The sequence below is a fragment of the Schistosoma haematobium genome, chromosome 1, assembly GCF_000699445.3.
Source record: "Schistosoma haematobium chromosome 1, whole genome shotgun sequence".
In the NCBI taxonomy this organism is placed as follows: Eukaryota; Metazoa; Platyhelminthes; class Trematoda; order Strigeidida; family Schistosomatidae; genus Schistosoma; species Schistosoma haematobium.
The window spans coordinates 66462523-66486264 of record NC_067196.1 but is presented as its reverse complement, the minus strand read 5'-3'; the positions used below and the strand labels follow the sequence as shown (position 1 = coordinate 66486264).

The window sequence follows — 23742 nt, the reverse complement described above, 5'->3', positions numbered from 1 at the left end:
CTTAAACAAAGTACTTTTATTTAGCACAAGAATGCCTTTGATGCGATAATTACAAAAAAACAAGGATTGTCACAACAAGTACAAAATCATTGCCCTTTTCGAAACGCGCTCGAATTATAGCTGAGAGAAAAACTACCACTATCCTTTTTAAGTAGCTCAATCTAATGTGAAACCTCCTGTATATAAAAAAATCTGAACATCGATCACAAGGATTCATCGACTGCTTACTTATACTCAGCGAATTTGAAGTTGTGTGTCATTGTTTAGTTGTATTGTGACCAGGGTCATCTGAATAAGCGCATATTTGGGGATGCGAATTATGAGTGGGATGTTCTCAGGGATAAAACAGTTGGAGTGCAAACTGAAATCGCTTGACGAACTTGATTTCGAAGTAAATATTCGACTTTTTCACTATGTAGGATTTGAAGGCTTTAAAGGAAAAAGCTATTTGCTTACTAAAATATAATCAACAGTTAGAAAATATTATATCAAAGCTTCAAAAACAAGAAAATGATGTCCTAAAAGTCATCAAACCTTTCATTTTTGACAGGTCAGTTTTCCGTCTCAATCATTTGGTAGGTATAAGAAGCGCCATATTGCGCTAAAAGTATCGTATTTAGGCTGGAATTACGGTGGATTGGCTCCTCAAGGTTGTCTCGCACTAACCGTCATGGACCGCGTTTTCGACGCACTGGAAAAATCCAAACTCATTGAAAATAGGCACGTTTAATTTTATTTCATTTCAACAGAAACGAGTGCAATTTTTCAGTTTGTGGACGAACTGACAGAGGAGTTAGTGGGCTGTGCCAAGTAATTCAGCAATAATCAGTATTTATATTACTGCCGTTCAGGTTGTTTCTCTTGTTTCGCGTTCACTAATAGATAGAGGGGTCGGAATTATTGAAGATTCTGGTTCTCGTATCTCTGAGCGTCAGGGTTAGATAGTTTGACGACGTAGTATATGCTTCTGTAGATGTTCCTGACAAAGAAATGGACTACGTTTCTGCATTGAACAGAAATCTACCACGCGACATCCGAGTCCTAGCCTGGTCTCCCGTCTCACCAGACTTTAGTGCAAGGTAAACTGGTTATTCGTCAAATTAATCTTGTAGGTTTATGTGTTGCAAAAGATCTTACGAATATTATTTCCCTGAAAGCGGTCTAGATATTAAAGTAAGTGGTTTTATACCGTCATATATTTGTTTAAAGTCAATGATGGACGCGGGTAATCGGCTCGTCGGAGTACATGATTTCAGGAACTTCTGTACTTCCCGAATCGAAAAAGATACTGTGACTTTCATACGTGAAATTTTCGAAGTGGTTATAAGCGATGTAGACTCGTGTGATCAGTAAGTTTCAAATTCTCCGGTTGCTTTCCCAATGTTTTTAGTAACTCGATTCAGTAGTATTACAACATGATGCTTTAATGTTGTCCAATCAATGAATGTCGTTTATTTCTTCTCATTGCTTTAGTTTGTGGCAAAGTTGAAGTAGTTTTTAATAGTGACCGCATGCGCTTGAGAAATGAGTTTGTACTGAAAGTCTTGATACGCCAACTTTATAGAAATTATTTTGGGCTATAATCCGCCTTTTATTGGTTAAATTGTATTATTGTTATGCTCCCACATAGCACTTGGCAGAAGTCAGAAGTGATGGATGGAGATGTAAACAGCTGTATACTGAAGTAGTTGAGATGTGTTGTATATGTCTAGCCGCCACCTACCTTGTGCGTAATGTTGAAATAGAATTCAGTTTAAAAAAATCTATAAATAGCAAACTAGTTTTAGTGTTCATGTCCAATATGTGAATTGAATATTTTATTCGAATTCTGTGGTTTTGTATCTTGGAGCTTGGTTGTTCCAATTTGTTTGGACTTACAAGTAAGGAAAAAGTAAACAACCAGTACTATTCTGATTTATTTAGTCTTTGTTCATGAGTGACTTATCCCTTAAGCACTTTAGTCTTTCATGGTTTGCAGTTAATTTAACGTCATTTACTACTATCTGTAAATACAACTAACACAGTCCACTTAGTGATTTTAGCGCCAAAACAATATCATGAAGAGATTTATGATAAAATGATCACAACCTTTTCATTTCACTTCCCAAGTCTAAGTTTCATTCGTCCTCATATATAAACCGAACTCCCGTGAAATATTCTTAGCTTCTGAGGGTTCCCACCTTTATGTAACAGGTAACTTAATTTTGCGAAAAACCAAACATTTTGTATATGTATCTAGATTTCGTCACTTGCCGACCGATTGTTATCGTATAATTCAATAAATTTTGGAGTAGTATTTTAGTAGTATCATTAAAAGTATACTCAAAATGGTCCAGTATCGATTATTTATTTATTATTTATTTGAACACATAAATATTGGTACAAGAGAGCGCCAATATATATGCGCCACACAAAACAATGAGAATTCGAAGAGAAATAGAAAAAAAAGATAAGGAGCGCAAAAAAAGAGAACAATAACGAGGAGATTAGTGTAAGGTAGTATGGTAGAAATGAGAGAACGGAAAGGTACAATCAGAAGAAATCTTTCAGGTAAGGGAGACACAACCACTTTTTATGAAGAAAGTAAAACAAGGTTACAGCAGGATTGCCACTGGCTTCTATTCTGAGCAATATCTGATAACGTCTCTAGCCACTGTGTAGCACCATCTCTCAGACCCCAACCAGGGAGTCGTGAAGGACCAACAGAAGCCAGTCCTTTGCAGCTTTCTTTCATGCCACGACACCATGTCATACACTGACCATCTCTCAGCTTTTTCCAACCAGTCCCAGAGTCGGCAAATAATGCACGACGTGGAATTCTCTGGGACGACATTCGGAGAACATGTCAAAGCCACCGAAGTCGGTGTTTCAAGATGGTGAAACCAATTGGATTATCATCTCTGTGCCCGAACACACGATGCCGAACCTCTGCATTACTAACATGGTGTTGCCACTGAATGTCAGCAATCCTTCGGAGACAGCGATGATCGAACACAGAGAGTCGTTTAACATCCTCAACTCGGAGAGACCAGGTTTCACCAGCACAGAGCAAAACTTCTCTCATCGACGCGTTGTAGATCCGACCTTTTGCAGCCAGACTAATATCACGAAGGCGCCAAAGGTGGCCCAGATTGGCATAAGCCGCTCTGGCTTTCACTATACGTGCATTGATCTCATCACTCACGTCACCACCAGCGCTTGTGTAGCTACCTAGATACACGAACTTCTCGACTACTTCTATCTGCTCACCACTCAGGGTGAGTGCAGGATCAGGATCCTGTCAGTCTTGTAAAAGTAGTTTGCACTTCGAAGGTGCAAAGCACCTACCGTACCTACGGACACTGATTGCCAACTGATTAAGCGCGAATTGCATGTCTTGGGGATTATCGCACAGTAAGACAATATCATCCGCATACTCAAGGTCGAGAAGTCTTTCTCCAGGAAACAGATCCACACCACCATTACTTACATCCATCAGAGCTGTTTCCAGAATGTCGTCGATGGCAAAGTGGAAGAGGAATGGTGAGATTGGGCAACCCTGCCTAACCCCACTGCTCGAATGTAACAATGGAGAGAGGTGGTTGTATGCCCTCACTCTGCCTGAGGTGTTTGTATATAGGGCTTTTAGGATGTTAATAAACTTCTCAGGCACACCCTTCTTCAACAAACGATCCCAGAGAACAGTCCTGTCCAACGAATCGAAGGCAGCTCTAACGTCAAGAAACACTACTATTGTTGGCCTTTGATAAGCATGACGGTATTCTAACATTTGGCGGAGGGTGAAGATATGATCAATACATCTTCGACCAGAACGAAGACCAGCCTGCTCCTCGCGAGTCAATCTTTCTCGGGTTTTGAACAACCTACGAAGTATGACGGAAGCCAATAGCTTGGACGCAATCGGAAGTAGACTTATCCCTCGATATTTGTTACAGAAACGACGTGAACTATTTTTAAAGATAGGGACAACTATCGACTCATTCCATGATGCTGGAACGCTTTCTAGCTCCCAGACCTTTGTTAACAACATTGTCAGTTCTTTGATCAGAAATTCACCACCATCTTTAAAAAGAGCCGGAGGCAATTCATTTTGGCCCGGTGATTTGTGGCGCTTTAAGAGTTGGAATTCCTTGCGGACTTCCTCCTCGTTTGGTGGATCAGTCGTCACCAGCCATGGAGGGCAGGACAGTCTGACCGATGTTGCCGGAGCAGCAGGCCAGTTGAACTGCCCTTCGAAAAATTCTGCCCATCGTCCAAGACGTCGATGGATGTTAGTGATTGGCATCCCATCATCCTCGCAGATTGTTTCACTCACACCAGACTTCTTGCTGCCAGTGGCTCGGATGAGTTGGAAGAGCTTCCGGTAATTACCAGATGCAGCTGCTGCTTCCAGCTCATTAGCACGCTCCGACCACCAGGCTTCTCGGTCCTTACGCAAGCTTTGCCCAATTTCATTACATAACATCCTTCGTTTATGGTCAAACTCACGGTCACCCGGAGTAGACCGACGGGCTTCAATGAGTTGTAAGGAACCTGCAGAAACCCAGTGTTCATAAGCGGGACGTTTCGCGAACCCACAACTGACTGTACCCGCCATTTTCATGGCGTCGTGCATTTGCAACCAATGCTCATCTATACTTTTCGGTGGAATGGTAGCTAGCCTAGAACCTAGCTCGGTTCGATACTTACTTGCAACATAAGTTGCATCCAGCTTGCTAATATCAATCCGTTGATGGCGGTCACTTCGTTGTCCACTGAAAAGTAAGGCAAGATTGGCGCAGACCAAGGCATGGTCAGAGTCCAGATAGGTACTCCAAAAGGAGCGGCAGTCTTGTACACAACCACGCCAGCGGTAGCTGATCGCGATGTGATCAATCTGAGTCCAGGCTTGAGATGCAGAGGGAGGACTCCAGGTGGCACATCGGCGATGACTGTGCGGGAAGTTAGTGCTAGCCAGAAACAGGTTGTGGTCTGTGCACACTTGCAGTAGACGGTCCCCATTATATTTGTCCTGTGACCAAGAAGTCCCCATCGGCCACCTAAACGACTCTCTTCTGTGCCTAGACGCCCGACCTGGGCATTCAAGTCTCCGGCTAGTACTACAATATCTGTCGAACGCACTTTGTGGAGAAGAACAGATAACTGGTGGTAAAACTCATCCTTGATTGCATCCGGGCTGCAATCTGTCAGGGCATAGGCGGAGATGACGAAAAGACATCGTTTCTCACGCTGATTTCTCCTCACTTTGATGGAACTCTCTAATCTAACAGCACATAACTGACTGTTAATGGGGATCCAATCGATTAGAGCTGCCTCAGCTCTAGCGCTTAGTGCGACACTAACGCCAGCGAGACCAGACGAAGATGCCACAGGGTCCCCGGATAAGCGCACGTAAAACTAGCATTTCGAAGCGACAGATGGAGATCGAATTTCTAGTACTTCGCCAGAGTCTTGAATACGGGTCTCGGATGGACAGCAGACATCGATTTGAAGACTTTCCAAAGACATAGCCAGCCCTATCTGTTGTCCGACCTGCATAAGTGTGCGAACGTTGAAGGCAGCCAGTTTGAATGGTGCACGTGGTTTCAGAAAAACTGCTTCAGTCCTCCTATTCGGTGGTAACATACAATTTTCAACCGGACAGTGACTCGAGAACGTTTAGATACAGTCGAATTTCCACCAAAGACGAGGCGCTGTATAAGTATAAAAGAGGGTGAATAATGTGGAAAATAATAATAATAATAATAATAATAATAATAATAATAGTAATGACAATAATAGTAATAATAATAACAGTATTAATAATGACAATAATTGTAATGATAATAATTTGAATCAATTGTTTTTCGAAGCGAGAAAAGTAATTTCCATAGACATAGAGAGTTCATCACTTGTGTGTGGGCTGTGATACTGCCCGGGTGCCCAAACCGAAGCAGGTGGTTATTTTAGGGGCCACTCCCCGAGCCTTTGACCTAAAGGTCTAACCCACAAGGCAGTGGAGCATCATAAGGAGATGCAATCCCATGGTAGCCGGTGACCAACGAGTAGTTCATACGTCATTTGTTCCCGCAGGATACTGGAGCCCATGTGCACCATTGGTTTGGAATCCGGGTAAAGCGCCGGACATTCGCTTTTCGTCCTCTCATTTTCGTAAACAACACCCCCGCTACGAGAAGGCAGTGAGTAGGACTTCCCTGGCAGAGGCTGTATACGCGCGGCCGTGTGAGAGTATTTCGAGAGGGAGAGCGGACTCTCCCCACTCTCGGCCGTACCAGGGCATCGATACATGTACCTGTATATCAACTAACATATTTTCAATTCTACTTTAATAATAATATTAAATAAATAAATAATCAATTCTACTTTTTAGGCACTGCAAGTTATGTCGCATTAGCATATCGGCTTCGGGTTTCCTTTATCACCAAATACGGTATGTTATGTCCATCTTGTTTATGGTAGGAAGGGGTTATGAAAGTCCATCAGTAAGTTGATTCTTACACTAATTATTTACTTTTTATATGAATAATGAATGTTTGGTTTCAAGGACTATCAATCATGGTGATTTTGATTTTCTTTTTTCAATCTTGTGAATTTGTACTTAATTTGGTTTAGGTAATTGAATTGGGGAATTGAATTCCAGACTCCCATCAAAATATATGCACAACTACGAGATTTAATCTATTTGTCGGTATCCATTTATTAAACGAAGTTTATCAGAATGATGTGATATATTTGCGCAATACATTCCGAACAATCTGATCACATATACTTGTTAAGAACATTTATATATAAAAATTAAAAGGTCAACTAGACAGGTTAAAGGTAAGCCGTAACAAATAAAAAATAAATAATATTAAAGTACACAAAAACAAATGTGATGACCACTCTGGATAATAAATCAGTATTACCAGGGTAGGTTAAGCGTAAGGACAAATTGATTTTGAACACATAAAGTGGGTTTCAGTTTCCATAAAGCCAAGGCTTCAATGAACCTTAGTATACTTCCTTGAAGGCTTTTGTATAACACTACAAATGCTGATTTGATGTCAACCTTATGACCAGTCTCAATCAAATGTTTCGCAATGGAGGATTATGTCTGTCTATCCTGTGATCTTATTTGACCATTGGGATCCATTTGTTTCTGCAACCATTTTGGTATGTGTTCGCCCATCCTTAGTTGCAAATCACGATTGCTCCTCCCTATGTACGTGTTTCCATGCTGTTTGGGCTTTTGGTGAAACATAGACCTTGTCTTTCCGATAATGACAAGTTGAGCTGCATGAAATGTCCGGCTGATAGTTAATTTGAGTTTCCGTTTCAACATGAGACTATTTGTGTCGCCTATCCGAAATCAATATTGTAAGTATTCCTTGACTGACTCATTTAAATTAATTAAGTACTTAAAGGACATAAATATAAGGACAAAGACAATGTGCTCCTTTGATGTGAACACTTTATTTACAAATGTACCTATCAGGAAAACTATTGATATTTTGTGTGACTATATCTCTTTGAATAACCTTCCACTGCCATTTCCTGTTAACACTTAAAGATTTATTATTACTGTGTACAGATAATGTAAAATTCACTTTTAAAGGTGAGCACTTTCGGCAAATAGATGGTATAGTCATGGGTAGCCCTTTAGGATCATTACTGGCTGATATGTTGAGAATTTAGTTGAAGACTCAATTCAAAAGATGTATCTGTATAAACGGTACGTTGATGACATCATAATTGTAGGGGATAAATGGGAAGATGTAAACCGCTTGTTAAAAAACTCAAGACAAAAGTATAATTGTCTTACTTGCGAAGCGAAGAATAACTAACTTTTTTTTCTAGACGTCCTGCTTAGTAGGAGAGATGATGATTCCATCTAATGTTCTATATATAGAAAGCCGGAAGGTTTGCAATACGGCTAGACCTATGACGCTTCTGGTACCCAAAAAGCGAGCTAACATTACGATATTATTCAGACACAAATAGTCTCACGTTGAAACGGAAACTCAAATTAACTATCAGCCGGACATTTCATGCAGCTCAACTTGTCATTATCGGAAAGACAAGGTCTATGTTTCACCAAAAGCCCAAACAGCATGGAAACACGTACATAGGGAGGAGCAATCGTGATTTGCAACTAAGGATGGGCGAACACATACCAAAATGGTTGCAGAAACAAATGGATCCCAATGGTCAAATAAGATCACAGGATAGACAGACATAATCCTCCATTGCGAAACATTTGATTGAGACTGGTCATAAGGTTGACATCAAATCAGCATTTGTAGTGTTATACAAAAGCCTTCAAGGAAGTATACTAAGGTTCATTGAAGCCTTGGCTTTATGGAAACTGAAACCCACTTTATGTGTTCAAAATCAATTTGTCCTTACGCTTAACCTACCCTGGTAATACTGATTTATTATCCAGAGTGGTCATCACATTTGTTTTTGTGTACTTTAATATTATTTATTTTTTATTTGTTACGGCTTACCTTTAACCTGTCTAGTTGACCTTTTAATTTTTATATATAAATGTTCTTAACAAGTATATGTGATCAGATTGTTCGGAATGTATTGCGCAAATATATCACATCATTCTGATAAACTCCGTATTCTCATTTATTAGTTATAACTCAGTAAACTTCATTAAACCAAATGATTCGTGGTCAGTTGACAGACAATAGTATCAACAAGTCGCGTAAAGTGTAATCGGTCGTGGACGTAAGATATCAGCTGTAAGGTCTTCCATTTGAAGCACGATTTCCTAGCGTTAATAGTGAGTAGATAAATAGAAACTAGTTTCTAAGAATTGTTTATACAAGATCGCTATTTGCTTCTCGACGCATAATAACTTGTTTAGTAATATATATGTAGGTTATAATGGATCCATGTATTAACTGATTTAAAACATAAATTCAGTAAAACTAATGATATCACAATCGATGCAATGGCCTCGGGATTTCTATTTTTGGTTACTTCTGTGCTCAGCATTTTCTCCATTCCATTTCATGTTGTGTCACTAGTCTTGAACTGTATACAGTGCCAGTTAAGTGCTATAGGCAAATAAATAACATGGACCCGACTATTTTTATCTAATGGCTATTACCATTTGTATACTACATGTCAACATTATGTGCCTGATTACTTTTCTGTTATCTGCTTTCCCGATCGTAGCTGCTACCCTGACGCGGTGGTCGGGCTTGCCTATCGTGATGACCCAACCGAGCTATATTGGCTGGAACATATGTTCCTCCAGGTTCTACCATGCCAGGCAGGTCGATTGGAGAACGGTAAGACTAAAAGCAGCAACTCAAGGTCTGAGGGCGAAGTCGTACTGTTGACTGTAGAGGGGTGTGACAGCAGTAAGGTGTTTCCCTCGGACAACCAGCATGACAGCGATGCTGCCTTCCCACAAGGAGGGGTGGGGTTAGAAAAGGTCGACCCTAAAAATGTCACACCTCACCTTACCTCACGGATTTCCGTCTCCGGCGGTGAGACCTTTTGAAGAACGGAGCTAACACCTCAAAAACCTTCCACAAAAAGACCGTGCGCGACCAGCCTAAAGCAGTTGTCCCCTGGGCTCTGCGGTCACGCTCCCAGGCCGTTAAGGCCAACATTAATCTAACTTCGTTTTCAGGTTCCTCAAGAAATACCCTTCCACGGTGTGGGCAGCCGGGAAGTGACACGAGACCAAGTTGGTCACATTCAAATCCTTCCTACACCTTCTAATACCATTCTTATCTCCCCGACTAACCCTTCTTACGTCCTTTTATCACCTCGCACCGCTAGGGCAAACGATTCGAGTACGTGGAACGCCATTCCTGGTCTCCTGAAACCACGTTCCAAACTTCATGTTGGAGCTTATAACGTCCGAACGCTGTGCCAAATAGGACGAGAAGCTTCCTTAGCTAGGACTTAAGGATCTCGCGCCATCGACGTGTGCTGCGTCTCCGAAACGCGCATTCAGGATTCGAGTAGCGTCATTCATTTGACATCACCATGTCAAAACAAAGAACCAACTCGAGTCATGTTAGTAGGTGTAGACTACGTGGTTGTGGACCGCGAGATGATAGAAACCGATGGTCAGAGACCCTGAATGACATGGCTCAAAATCGTTTGCAATGGCGCAGGTGCATCCACTCTTTGTGTTCTCCCAAATTTTAAACTCCTGATTTCTCCTTGTCTCTTTTCCTTTCTCTTCCCAGATTTATTTCACTGGATTACACTCTTTAAATAACATCTTCAAACCCTAATCTTTCCGATTACTGCTTATACTCGTACTACCTCTACCACTACGAGATTTGAATCGACCACTGCATTTCTGTGCTAATGTAGTATGGCAACTCGAACTGATGTACGTACGTACGAAGTTCTGCGTTGTTACTGACTGACTCTGTTATCTGCTTTACGTAGTAGATCTGTATGATTAGTTGTTTTTACATTTCAAAAGAGGCATCATGCATAAAACAGTATGCATACAGCTGTAATCCTTAAAAGAACATATTCAACACTACTTGGCAATAACTTTTCGTTATGTTTAGTTAACATTTATTTTTTCTACTGATAGATTAGGGATTTTAAAAAAAAACATTGATTTCATTTTATATTAAAGGTTGTTGATGACATGTTGGATTTGAGTAAGACTCCCGCTAAACCTCATTATCACCTTGCAGCTGGTAAGTCTCTGAACAGTAATACATATCTCCCAAAGACTTCCCGTTGTTATTTATTGCTGGCACCTACCCAGAATCTTGTTTAAATTGGGAAACAAGTAAAGGTATGTGGATAATCACTTCACTCTACAATAAAATTTCTAGCTGCTCAACTAGATTTGGTCAAACATTATCAGAAATTGTGGTCAGAATACGGAATCCGGTAGAAATATTGTACTTTTCTTTAAACGATTTTTATCCAAATTATTTCCAGATCAGCTATTGTCAGAAGAATGTTGAATTATGTTGAAAGTATGTTTGCCTATCATTGTGTTCCATAACTACATGGATTCCCGCTCTTTTAATTAGCTTACTAGGATTCTTAATGAGGGTTTTGTATGGATTCAAGTAGTCATATTGTGTAGTCACTCATGCATAACATAATGCTTTGCAGGTGTTCGATATAAAAAAGTACAACGACCAAAGAGTCGATAGTTAGTTATGAGTACAAGTGTATTCGCCATTGTTTGTATATATTGCGCTCCCAAATCTGAGCATTCTCCTTCCAACTACAGGACTAATTATCGAAACCTCTCTCTGTTAAGTACAAAGACAGTATCGCTTCTTTCCACACAAATTTGTTATTAACTTGATTTTATCAGCATATAACTAGATCCAATATATTTCTTGTTACAGGTACCATTCCAAATAGCTCACTAATCAATCATCATTTGGATGAAATATCTCCAGAGGCTAAATTTATTAGCACTTTAGAACTGTCTAATAAGAAAACTGTAATTAAGAAGCTATCTACAAGACATGTGGAACTTACTGTGGATGAGAAAATCGAAAATTTACGTAAAAAGAGGAAAATAGACACGTGTACTTTGGAAAAACCCATAGAAACAGAATTTACTGAGCAGTGTACTTGAAAATCTCCTTAAACATGTATTACATTGAACAAGCCTTTTTTCTTCAAAATTATGGTGAAAAAGTTTATAAAGTCTCTGAAAAACATTAGAAATAGTAGGACCATCTACTGTTTATGACATTACACTCAAACAAGAGCATAATTGTTTCCTATTGATCAGTGAGTACTAAATGAGAAATAACCTGTGCTTGAAGCATTTTAACCTTCTGATGCTAATTAGATTTAGGTTTATATGAAATGGGATAACCTAGTAGGATCGGAGGGTAAACAGCAATCTGTAGTGTCAAACATATAGTTAAAGCAGGTCGTAGGATTAGTCTTAAATTAACTTTGTGATGTTTCATGAAAATGATCCAGAACCAATGATTAGATTTGCTACAATCTTAACAATACGGAAATCCAAACCCTCCTGTGTGTTCAAAAGTAATCAGTAGTGACAATAAACCTACTCTGATAATATTGATTTCATTTTACTTCACAGATTAGTGTGACTCATATACTCCTATTCGCTTAGTTCAGCCTTTATTTTTGTAAAAGCATTTCAGTCGCCCTTCACATTAGCCTAAACATAAACAGTCACATCAATAAAAATGGCGTTTCGATTGTTACAGGTTGATATACAATTTAAACACATGCAGCATTCAAGTAAACTCAGTTATACCATACATAAGCTAAATGTAGAAGAAAAGAACACTCAAAATGAAATCGTTGTAGGTAATGTATATAGTAAACATGAAATATAACATCTGTTTTCAAATATTTATCACGTGGGAAAATGTGAAGTGATTTTGCTCTTTACTTATGAAATATATATGTATATTAGCTTAAAGAATCTCCTTGTTTTAGGATGAAAGTGAATGAGTGAGTGAGTATTTGTAAGTAAGAAGAAATAAAATATAAAAGCAAAGATGTCTTCATATACGTAGACGTAATTGATAAATGAAATATCACAATTTTACGAATATGTACATACAGAAGCACATATTATTTATCAATTCAATGTAATCATTTAACTTGTCATTATGGCAGGTTAACAAGCGAGTTTGCTGCCCCTCGATCACGATCAGTCCGTAACTATGAAATCAAAAGAAAACATTTCAGGAATTTTTATTATAAATGGTTTAAAATTGATCTCCAGGTACGAGATATATGGTTTAAAGGCTAGAACCCCGATATTTGGAAACAACTTTGTAGGTTATAACACTAAGCCACACCTAAGACGGTAGTTATACACAGCACCAAATAAATATATACATCCCGTAGTAAATGTAGATGTAATATAAATACTTAATAGACTACAAATCTTTGTCCAGAATTAATGCAGAATACAATTAGACTGATGATAGTCTAGTCATCCATAAGGAATAAGACAGTCCAATAATGGAAGCACAAAACTTAGCACTAGTATTCAGGATGCTTAATTTGTCGATAGTTTTATTTTTACCTGTCAATTTCTGGAGGCAGGAAAACAGCTGATGAAACTAACTTGACTGACCAGATAAAAGTAGGTTGGAACCTGCGCGTAAGCAGCTGAAAGCAAAGCGCTTTAATCCTTACGCTACTGCTCATCTCTTCAGACAACGCGAAACCCAAGCTTCACTGAAAATATAATCGTCAAATAGCAATAAAATACAAAAATATACTGAGAAATTAAAGGTACATGAGTATTGAACAAATCTCAATGTCTTACTCGATCTAATGATGAACGGTGATGTCTTTTGCGATTTGGCTTCGTCCGATTACGTACAGATGTCATATCTAACTTAAGCAATGGGTTGTTCATAAGCACATTCGCATCATTACTTCCTTGTTGACCTTTTATGGTGGATGGATTTTTCACATTATTATCAGAATTCGGTGAATCACATCTCTTGTTTGACACTTCTGTATGTAACAAATAATGTGGAAGTCCATAGATAGAAGATGATCTCTGGCGCAAAACCCTGTCTTCTGCATTACTGGATTCGGGGTAAACATCATGTCTTAATTCGGGATCAGATGCTGTAACTGGAGAATGTGCACAGTCTGTGGAACTTTCATCATCTTCTAAATAACCATCATCTTCCAAAGATCTAAAGGAAGACAGACTGTATTTAGTAACGTGTGCAGATTTTTCAGATGCATTAACTACTGGGTCGAGATCACTATTCATCATTAAATTCCCTGTTTGACTGTTGTCATACGCTTGTAGACCATAATCAGATTTATATTTCCGTAAATGATTAGGATGGACACCACTTATAATCAAATTGTTTAGGATTGGAGCACGATTTACATTACATAAGACGTCTGAATTTCGGTATGAATAACTGCTACCGACATTTAAAGATGAATCGTAACAATCACTTAGAAAACGTCGTCTACTCTTGGAAGACAGATTATTCTTCAAAAAGTCGAAAATATGCTTTTGTTCTTCCTTGCGATGTTGTTCATTTGAAGATGAAATTTTCGAACTGGATCCAGACTGTAAACAGTGATCAGTATCAAAATATCGTGATGTTGAATCTGAAACAACGGTGTGTGTAGATTTCGGAAATTTCCTTACAGCAGTTATACTGCTATCACTGGAAACAGTAGGATCGGTATAGGTAGGAATATCAGTTATAGTAATTTTACTAGCTATATCAGGTAACTGAGGGAAATTTTGTACATTGGTACCATCTGTTCTATGGTACTTATCAGAACCTGTTTTAAAAAAAAAAACAAATGGTGTGTTGTTAATTAAGTTCAAAGCTTTTACTACTAGAACCAAAAAACCAAATACTATGTATAGTAACTGTAAAAGTCTTCTTTTGATTGCTTCAAGTACCAGATATGCAAACGCGTGTTTTATAAATTTTCAAAGGGTTAAACATTGTACTTATTAGCCGAATTATACCTATATATAATCGTTATTCTGGTCGTAGATTTTCCGCTGGACCTGTGAAACAAACTAAACCGTTATTTTTTAAATAACACCGTCTGATTGTAAGTCAATATCTCATTTATAAAGAATGGTAGACAACCAAAAAACTACCTAAGGCATCCCTTTCTTCTGCAGTTGGCATAATGACTATCTTTTGCCTTCTCCCTTGCTCTTTGTCTTCCCCTGAGTGGCGACGCAAATTACAATATTATGTTACACATTTATGTCATGTCGTACATTGTTCATAAGTTCTCTTGTTAATGAGAGCGAAAACTGATACACTTTATTTGAAAACAAATATCCAAATGAATAGTATTCTATACATTAGTAAATACTGTGATTTACAGGTTGGGTTACATATAATAAGGTAAACTGTACACCGTGGAGAATTACTGTTGCATCTTCAAAAACCAATTTTGGGATTATACTGGGGTCAGCGTGATCAGACTATCTATTATTAATAACAGGTACACCTATATTTGGTTTGTAGGATCGATGATCTAGACTTTAACGCCTATCATTCCTCAAGCAACCTCTAACTCAGTGTTTATTCACTTATTCAAACACATAAATATTGGTACAAAGGGGCCACACAAGTCACTTGATTTGTCTGTGGGCTGTGATATTGCCCGGGTGTTCAGACCGAAGCAGGTAGTTTTGTTAGGAGGCCACACCTCGAACCTTAGACCTAAAGGTCTGATCCATAAGGGCAGTGGAGCAACATCAGGAGATGCAATCCTATGGTAACCGGCAACCAACGATTGGTTCATACACCAGGAGATCATGTGCACCACTGGTTTGGAATCAGAGTTTTCCAACTCCCCGGACATTTCCTTTAGTATTTTCAATTTCGTGAACAATACCGCCGCGGGGAGGCAGTGAGTGGGACATCCCTGGCAGTGGCTGTATACGCGTGGCCATGAGTGATAAAAAAGAAGGAAAAGGGAAGTAGTTTATAATAAATCTGAGACGGTTTATGTGTTAGACAACAGCTTGCAAGTAAGTAAATATAAAAATATAGTACTCCAAGTGTCTGATATAACTATCAGATACAACAAAGAATAGAAATAATTTCAAGTATAATAGATCTGACAGCTTAAACCCCCTTCAATTTGACAGCTACACAATCAGTTTACAAACCATACTGGCCTCATACCTATATACAAAACAGCGAGCCTTATCGTTCTTCCATTATCGACATGTTGAGGTTGCATATTTGCTAACCAAATCGATCTTAAACATTGTGAAAGACAATATTCACTACATAGTGTTCATTAATGAAGTAGTATAAATATATATTTGTACAATGACCATGTGAGCTCGAATCTCTAATATATTCAGAATGGATGTAATCCCTTTATCGATCAGTTTTCTACCTTACTGAGTAATTTCTCCACAGACAGATGGACTAGTATATCGTAAGTCATACGTCAACACTGTTATAATGATAGAACCAACATGTGAATAATTTGTGCAAATGCATAATTCACTCAAAAAATGAAGATAGAACTATCAGCTAACTGACTGAGTCAATGTTGAGGAAATCGAAGTTGTCTTTTACATGTAGAGTATCAAAACAAGGTAGTTTGACTGTAAGTTATTAGGAAAACATTTGATCATCAATATTAGTGAACACCGTAAATAACTAATAATGCTGTGACTCTTTCTATTGTATCAAGTACTGTGTTACATCGTTGATTATCAAGTTGGTACTGGATACTGAGTTTACGTAAATGTAACCTTCAAATCAGTCTATTGTATCCCTTATTCTCAAGGATTCGACAATTCGCTGATTACATACATAATAGGGCCAATGAATTCATACACAAACACGTAAAATACATGTGAAAAATAATTTTGTACAATGTTATATAAACCGGTTACATTCATGATCTAGACGATCAATTTAGATTTATACGCATAATATTTTAAAGCACTCAACTACAGTAACTAGCTAATTGAAGCAATCCTTCGTTATTATTACTTGGTCGTGATTTGATAACATACGATAATAACTTTACCCATAAATTCTGAGTAATCTATTAATCATTCGTTTTCGGAACTTGCACAAACTAATAACCATTATTACCCTTATTAATGTAAAATTAATAAGACTTTTCAAGAACCTACCACTGTTTTTCAATAAGAAACGTTATGAAACATAAATTAGCAGAGAAAAAAACACCTACCTGAAGAATTCACACCTTTGGATGTCTTAGCTACACATTCAGCTAGATCAATGAATGTGGGCTGATCACTAAAACTCTGTAAGAAAAGAACAAGGATATATATATATATATATATATATATATATATATATATATATATATATATATATATATATATATATATATATATATATATAGATAGAGGAAAAAACAAAAATCTATCAATGGTCACAAAAGAATCTTATTTTAATCCACTGTATGATTCATTAAGATAATTAACGGATTATTCTCACTTAAAAACCCTACTATCAGTGTTTTTAATTGTCAACGTAAGTTATTAGACTTGCAATAATAATGTAACCGCTTAAACTGCTAAGCATATCAGCGACACATAGATAAAAAACAAAACGAAAAAGTGAAAATTATATTTGAAACAAATCTCAGCGATTGAAATTTAAATAATTCCAACGTTTCGTCCAGCTAACATGTCTGGACTTCTTCAGGGTAATGATTAAAATCATCAAAGAAATATATAGCTGGACGAAACGTTGGAATTATTTAAATTTCAATCTCTGAGATTATTTCAAATATAATTTTCACATATAATGATTTCTCCATACTCGGCGCCTAATTTCTATCAAACTATTCGTTCTAATCTTGACGAATATTCTTATAAAACGAAAAAGTGTTCAACTTACCGTATAAGCGAGAACATGAGTTTGTTAAAGTATATACAAAACAAACAGATTTTGAGCAATAGAACAAAAAGTTTGCGTTTGTCGTAAGGAAAGTGTAATTTTGTATATCAGACTAAGTGGTTAGAACACTTCATTGTTCTACTCCAAAGAAATGTTATTCGTTTTCTTAAACTTAAACGGGAAATACACCAGTACAGTATTAAATCTTCAAAAATTAAACATGCTACATTTACCAGCTAATTTCGAAAATATTTAAGGAATTATGAGGTCGAACATCTTTGAGGATCATTAATATTTATTTCTGCACCAGACAAAAACTAACAAAATTATCATACAATTGAAATACTTTGGGAATTATGAAGTAATATTTGTTAAACGTAACGTACAGAAAAAGATTTTGTTATGTAACAAGCTTTTTGAAAGTTAACACAAAAGAGCTTGGAAAGATATACTCATTTATTAGACCTGTAAGTTACTCGTCTTTTTTCCCTTTGTTTATAAATTTAGGGATTGTGGAGTATGTATAATCAATCTGATTTGCCAGTGTATATCACAAGAAACGTTTCGATTTTCCTATTATGGATTGAGACGATTCATTATTAAGACTAATCAGTCCCATTCATTGACGAACAAGGCAGAAAAAGAAACCAGTAGGAAACAACGAGACTTCCTGTTATTGTTAATTCAATTTTTTGAGATGATGTTACATATACACACATACGGATTAAGATAATGTTTCCAAAATTGCAAGTCTGTAAAGTTGTATAGTTACCATATCTACATATTGTATCAGTTAGTAGGAGTAACTATACACAGCTTTAGAGATATTCTATTCATAAAAAAGATAATCAATCTATAAAACTAGTCAATAGCAAAAATCGTATTTGTATAACAGAATGTATAACTCCACTGAAAATATCACCATTAATTTAATTGATAGCCGATAGATTTTTACTATGATCTACTCGACTGTTCAGTATGGATTTACAGAAAAATAAAGTTATAACCTTTTTGTTTCGAGAATTCTTCTAAAAATCAATTTTCTATAAATGAGCCAATGAAGATAATATACTAATCAACTACAAACATTTTACTACAAAATGAATTGTAGAAATAATTAAAAACATGTTAAATTATGTTACAACTATTTCAATCAAACCTATCAAATTAATATGAACACATGACGGTACTATTACCAATATTTTCGAAGGATTCTTTTGATAGAATAGTTTAGTTCAACTGTCATGATGTGTATTGCGTTTCATATTAAAATATTTATTAAAGCAAAGTATACTATATGAGAATAATAAGTGATGTATAATGATTTCAAATAGTAATTTAATTAAGTCATATACGATAAGATTTTAATTTATATTCTGGCATATAAAATACATTTTGAACAATAACAAACGATATAATAATGTACAAAAGTCGGTCGTTTTTCCAATATAAATCACATTATATCCCTTGATTTATGTAATTTAAAAAAGAAGATTTTGACAACTGTGCTATAAAATAATGCATATATATGTTAAAGATCCAGTATTTTAATGTATAAGTGAATTATCAGTAGAAATATAGAACCAACATAAAAGAATATATCACATTTTACTAACCTGAGTTAACCAGTTATGAGTTGCTGTTGAATGAACTGGAGTTAACTGAGTAGTTGACGGATCTATCTCACATGTAGATATTTCAGTCAAAGAGGAAATATGTAGTTTCACACCTGGTATGAGATTTTGTAAACGACCTTCTTCGTGCCAAATATTAAGTATATATTTAATGTAATCATAGCCAACATTCTATAAGAAAAATAAGCTAGTTAAATAATATTTTTTTTTAAAGATTTGATTCTTTCTTGTAATTTTATAGTAGTAGTAGTAGAGTTCAAATGTGTTATATCACCTGATAGAAAAACTTTACTGGAAAGTTCTACTTGTTTCAACTGTATGTAGTCTTTTAATTATTGTAAAACTTTAAATTCAATCACTAATTTGTTATCAATATAATTATTAATGACTATTCAGTATTATATTTTTGGTACAATATAGACTTATCAGCACAAGGTATTTTGATAAATTTCTTATGAAAAACAAAAGAAAAAACCGATAAATGTATAATTATAAATACATACATTCAATAAATAAACTACCCGGAATCAAAAGAAATGTTTTTCTAAGATTTGGATCTCTACAACTTTTTCAATTAATTAAGAATACAATTTACTGACTAGGTCACCCTTAACAACCTGTTCATCACACAGTATATTTGCTAGATAAGGTATTGTAGAGCTTTATACCTTCGTTTACGTGAGTGTATTCTAATGTATTGACGTCTCATTCTACCAGAAGATATACAAGGAGAAAGATATGAATGAAATGAATAGTTAGTTTCTGATAAGACAACATCTGTCAGAAGTTTGTACATTAGATGTCTATCCACAACCATATAATTAATGACTTTGAAATATTTGTTATACACCCTGCTAACTATCGTCAGCACTCTTCAATATAGCAAAGTGTTTTCTCAAAGCCTGAGACAGAAAGAATGCAGAACATTAAAGAATAATAGGTAACATGCAATAGTTAACATATCGAAAGAGTAAATATCGAGTAATGACAAAAGCATGTAGCCTCTTTATGTAATAAGTCAGACGAAAAAATCACTCCAATAGCAATAAAACATGAGAAGACCAAGAGAGATCAAAGGAAAAACTTATACCAAGATAGATGACCTTCGACATTGTATTTATTGAGGAATCTGCAACAGTACAAGTTTTATGGGATTCCAAAAGGGTGTTTAAGTGCTGTTCATGTTCCAGGCTAAAGTTAACAGTTTGATATTTAGACGGATTAAGTGTGAGACATCTAAATAATGTTAATTCTATCCGCTGCATATTTTCAGCAACCATGTCTCTGGTTGGGCTTTTTTGTAACTCGTACAGCGGAAGGTTGTAAATTTTTCATAAGTGCACCTTAATGGGTTGTGCGATTAAGAAACATAATGATGTGCTAAAACAAGCAAAAACAAATAACTTGCTGAAATATCTAGAGAGGTAGCCCAGATATTCAAGAAGACCACCATTTATCTTGTTCGATCGTACTAACATTTTCGGTATGACATAAGTTGAGAAGGATTTCGTAAAGATGCTCGTGAGTGGGTGATATAGGATGTCAGCACACTTTTCAAAACGCAGGTTAAGGATTTCATCAGGCCATAAACATTGGGATGAGTTGAATGACGGTGGACGTTTTCTGGCATCAGTTTCAGTGGAAATCGGAACTCAACCATTCTTCAAGCCTATGGATATCGGCAGCATGACATCAGTTGACTGAAGGGCAAAAGACTTATCTAAGTCACAGACATTCAGCTGAGTATCACCCCTAATGTGTCTTCCACCTGCAAGCTCTTTAAATAGTTTCCACAAACTTGAAGAGTTTTAACAAGATAGGAGTTTTTGAGTAAACGAATGGTTCAGACGTCTAATGTTTAGACGTATTAGAACATTTATATTTCGAGCTTCCATGAAGTTTCCTCCCTGTACATTATATTTTTACCCTTCATAATCGTTTTAGTTGTGGAGATGTAAGTCGATCAAAACTTACAAAGATGGTTTCAGTAGGACAACAAACATTAGGACAGAATTTCAGATAATAAGTGATAATATCAGTAGTGTTTTCCAGTGACTCATTTGTAAATAATTCCCAGTTAGTCGCACAAAACTTGGTTTCTAGATTTGGGATATTTTCTCCTGAGAAATTTCTGTATTTGACTTTTTTTGTCCGATGTAAGAGTGCGTTTTTTCCAAGCTTGTCATATGCTTTAGGTAGAACACGAATTATACAATGAAGAACGTTTACGGGTCACTTATATCTCCACATAATTAATGAAAACTAAGTCTAAATGATTAGCTAAACGAGTGCGAAAACCTGCTAAATTTTTGTGACCTAGTGACGAAAGGAAGCTACAGTCACACGAATTAAAATCACTACATACAATTGAAAGTGAACCACTAAAGGCAGTAACGGCGAATTTAGTGAATTTACTAGCGAAAACATATGGTGCACATGATGTGCAGTCTAGAGTCACGTGAATGTTGGTAACATGAACATGATTGTATTTAATCAAGTGTTTTGGACGGCATCTTAAAGTTACACAGTCAAAAAGGTCGTTTGAAAACTTAAAACACGCAAAAGTAGATCGATACCACTTCATATTTACGAATGAAGCTACACCGCCGCCACACATTTTTTTATTGCCTGAACGATCCTGACGATAAATATTGAAACCTCGCAGTGATAGTAAACAACAGATTTATTTTCTTACGATGAATCAGTTGGGAGTAGAAATATTTTAACATTGATACATGAAAGAAAGCACTTTGGAATGAACATTTAAACAAAACTAAAATTTCATATACTGAAAAATCCTAGTAGCATCTGGAAAAAGTAAGAATCATGTATTATAATTTGACTGGATAATAACTATTTTTGTGACCAAATTTAGTGTTTTCTAAAATTTCTAGAAGATCGAAGTCACCTCTTAGCATCAAACAGAGATAATAAGATAACACATATGAGGACATAATCTCACTATGAGAAAGGAATATCATACATGTAAATAAATAATTTATAATTTAATATCAATAGTTGAGACCATGAGTCAATTGAAGCTTAACCACCATGGAAAACCTGGGAGTACTGGGACTTCTCAGAAGTGCGTATCCACGATCCCGCTGGCCGGATTCGAACCCAGGACCCTCGGTCTCGCACGCAAGCGCTTAACCTCTAGACTGCAGAGACGGTATCCAACGGTGTTAATGTTTAACTTCAATCAACCCACGATATTGCCCGACCATCTTCCATTGTCTTCGGTGGGTAAATGCCTCACACCCGACATGATTGAACTCCACTGATCACGGCTTCTGATAATATTAAATTACTACAATCTCCAGAAAACCCCGTTATGATAAAATGATTTATGATTTGCATGAATTGCATCTTAAACTGAGATTGTGTTTATATATATATATATATATATATATATATATATATATATATATATATATATATATATATATAAGTTCATTAATACGAAATTCACACAACTAAATACTCATGATAATAATAATAATAATAATAATAATAATAATAATAATAATAATAATAATAATAATAATAATAATAATGGTGATAATAACACAGAAGCAAATAACTCACAGCTATTTCATCAAACGCAGAGAATTGAAGAGTTAGATACTTATCAACCGGTGGTCGAAGATAAAAACATATACCACTGGCCTTTATATATTCCAATTGTCGTACACAAGAAATATAAGCTAGACGAGCCTGAATTTCTGTTAGACTTGGGATCTACAGTTTGAACAATAACAACAACGGCAAAATTGTTTTTATATCAAATCAAATCAAATCGTTAATGTTGGGGCTGACTAATATGAAGTGTTAACTTGAATCAGTTTATAAGCGAAATGAAATTGTGAAATAAATTATCAAAATAAATATGGTCAACATGGGGTAAGAGAGAGAGAGAGAGAATATTGTGATCACAAATCGGAAATTACGTAATATGTAAAATAATATGAATTAGGTCAAACATAGTAGATTCAGGGGTGGATATTGAATAAATTCCTCAAAAAAGATTACCAAGTGTAAAGACAATAATAATAATAATAATAATAATAATAATAATAATAGTAACAGTAATAATAATAGTAAGTTTGGGACATAAAATGAACATTAATCAGATTACGTCATCACATTATAAGATTGATTATTAGCTAGTTGGCCCCAGAGTTGGCCAGGGTAAAAGGAGTGGCTGAACATACTTTTTTGGATACAAAGCTCTGGCTTTTTGATCCGAATAGCAATTGCTTCAGCCGTCTGTAGGATTCGCCGTCTGACGGAATTAGGTAGACTGCTGTTAACACGATAGATTATTGTAAAAGATTGCTCCATGTTGGCTGTATGTCCTGTTTGGACTAGATGGTCTAAGATGGAGCTGCTAACAGTTTTGACAACACCTTTGCTTAACCATACGGGTAGGTGCTCACGAGCCCGAATGTACAAATTCCTAGAACATCTGCCAATATAACTTGCTCCACAGGAGCAGTTGAATTGATAAATACAGAAGGAGTTGGCTAGACTAGGTAATTTATCTTTCAACCTTGGAGTGATTATTGGTCGTGTGGCGAATACTAGTTGTAGTTTAGCCGCATTAAAAGTCCTTTGAATTGATCTGCTTAACTTGAGTCTTAGCATTTCGCTCGGTGCGTCGCCTCTGAATTGTAAGCGTATATATAGAGGCTTTTTATTTACCGTTAGACATTCTCTACGCTGTCTTTTATTGGCTATGTTTTTATTTATAAGTT

At 36.3% G+C, this 23742-nt stretch overlaps 2 protein-coding genes across 5 annotated transcripts in view; one reads left to right on the top strand and one right to left on the bottom strand.

The window, feature by feature from the left end:
* The first annotated feature begins 278 nt into the window (after positions 1-278).
* Positions 279-11610, top strand: PUS3_1 (tRNA pseudouridine synthase 3). Of its 2 annotated transcripts, XM_051209409.1 has the most exons (12): positions 279-391; positions 429-810; positions 852-936; positions 974-1079; positions 1113-1173; positions 1210-1349; positions 6371-6482; positions 10610-10673; positions 10709-10774; positions 10815-10872; positions 10924-10961; positions 11346-11610. In XM_051209409.1, exons 4-12 carry the CDS (start codon positions 991-993, stop codon positions 11579-11581), a joined length of 864 nt encoding a protein of 287 aa, XP_051074866.1. In that variant the 5' UTR covers positions 279-391; positions 429-810; positions 852-936; positions 974-990; the 3' UTR covers positions 11582-11610. The 2 variants fall into 2 exon arrangements, with proteins under 2 accessions (XP_051074866.1, XP_051074865.1); XM_051209408.1 differs by having other exon boundaries at positions 10815-10961.
* A 672-nt stretch (positions 11611-12282) lies between these two features.
* Positions 12283-23742, bottom strand: part of PNPLA6_1 (Neuropathy target esterase) — a 66103-nt gene continuing 54643 nt past the window's right edge. For all 3 annotated transcript variants that reach the window (XM_051209406.1, XM_051209407.1, XM_051209405.1), the window contains 5 exons: positions 22574-22726; positions 18968-19156; positions 16675-16750; positions 13271-14265; positions 12283-12654 (listed from right to left, as the gene is read on the bottom strand). In XM_051209406.1, the coding sequence (XP_051074862.1) occupies positions 12601-12654; positions 13271-14265; positions 16675-16750; positions 18968-19156; positions 22574-22726 (1467 nt within the window). In that variant the 3' untranslated portion in view covers positions 12283-12600. The remainder of the gene's footprint in view (positions 12655-13270; positions 14266-16674; positions 16751-18967; positions 19157-22573; positions 22727-23742) is intronic.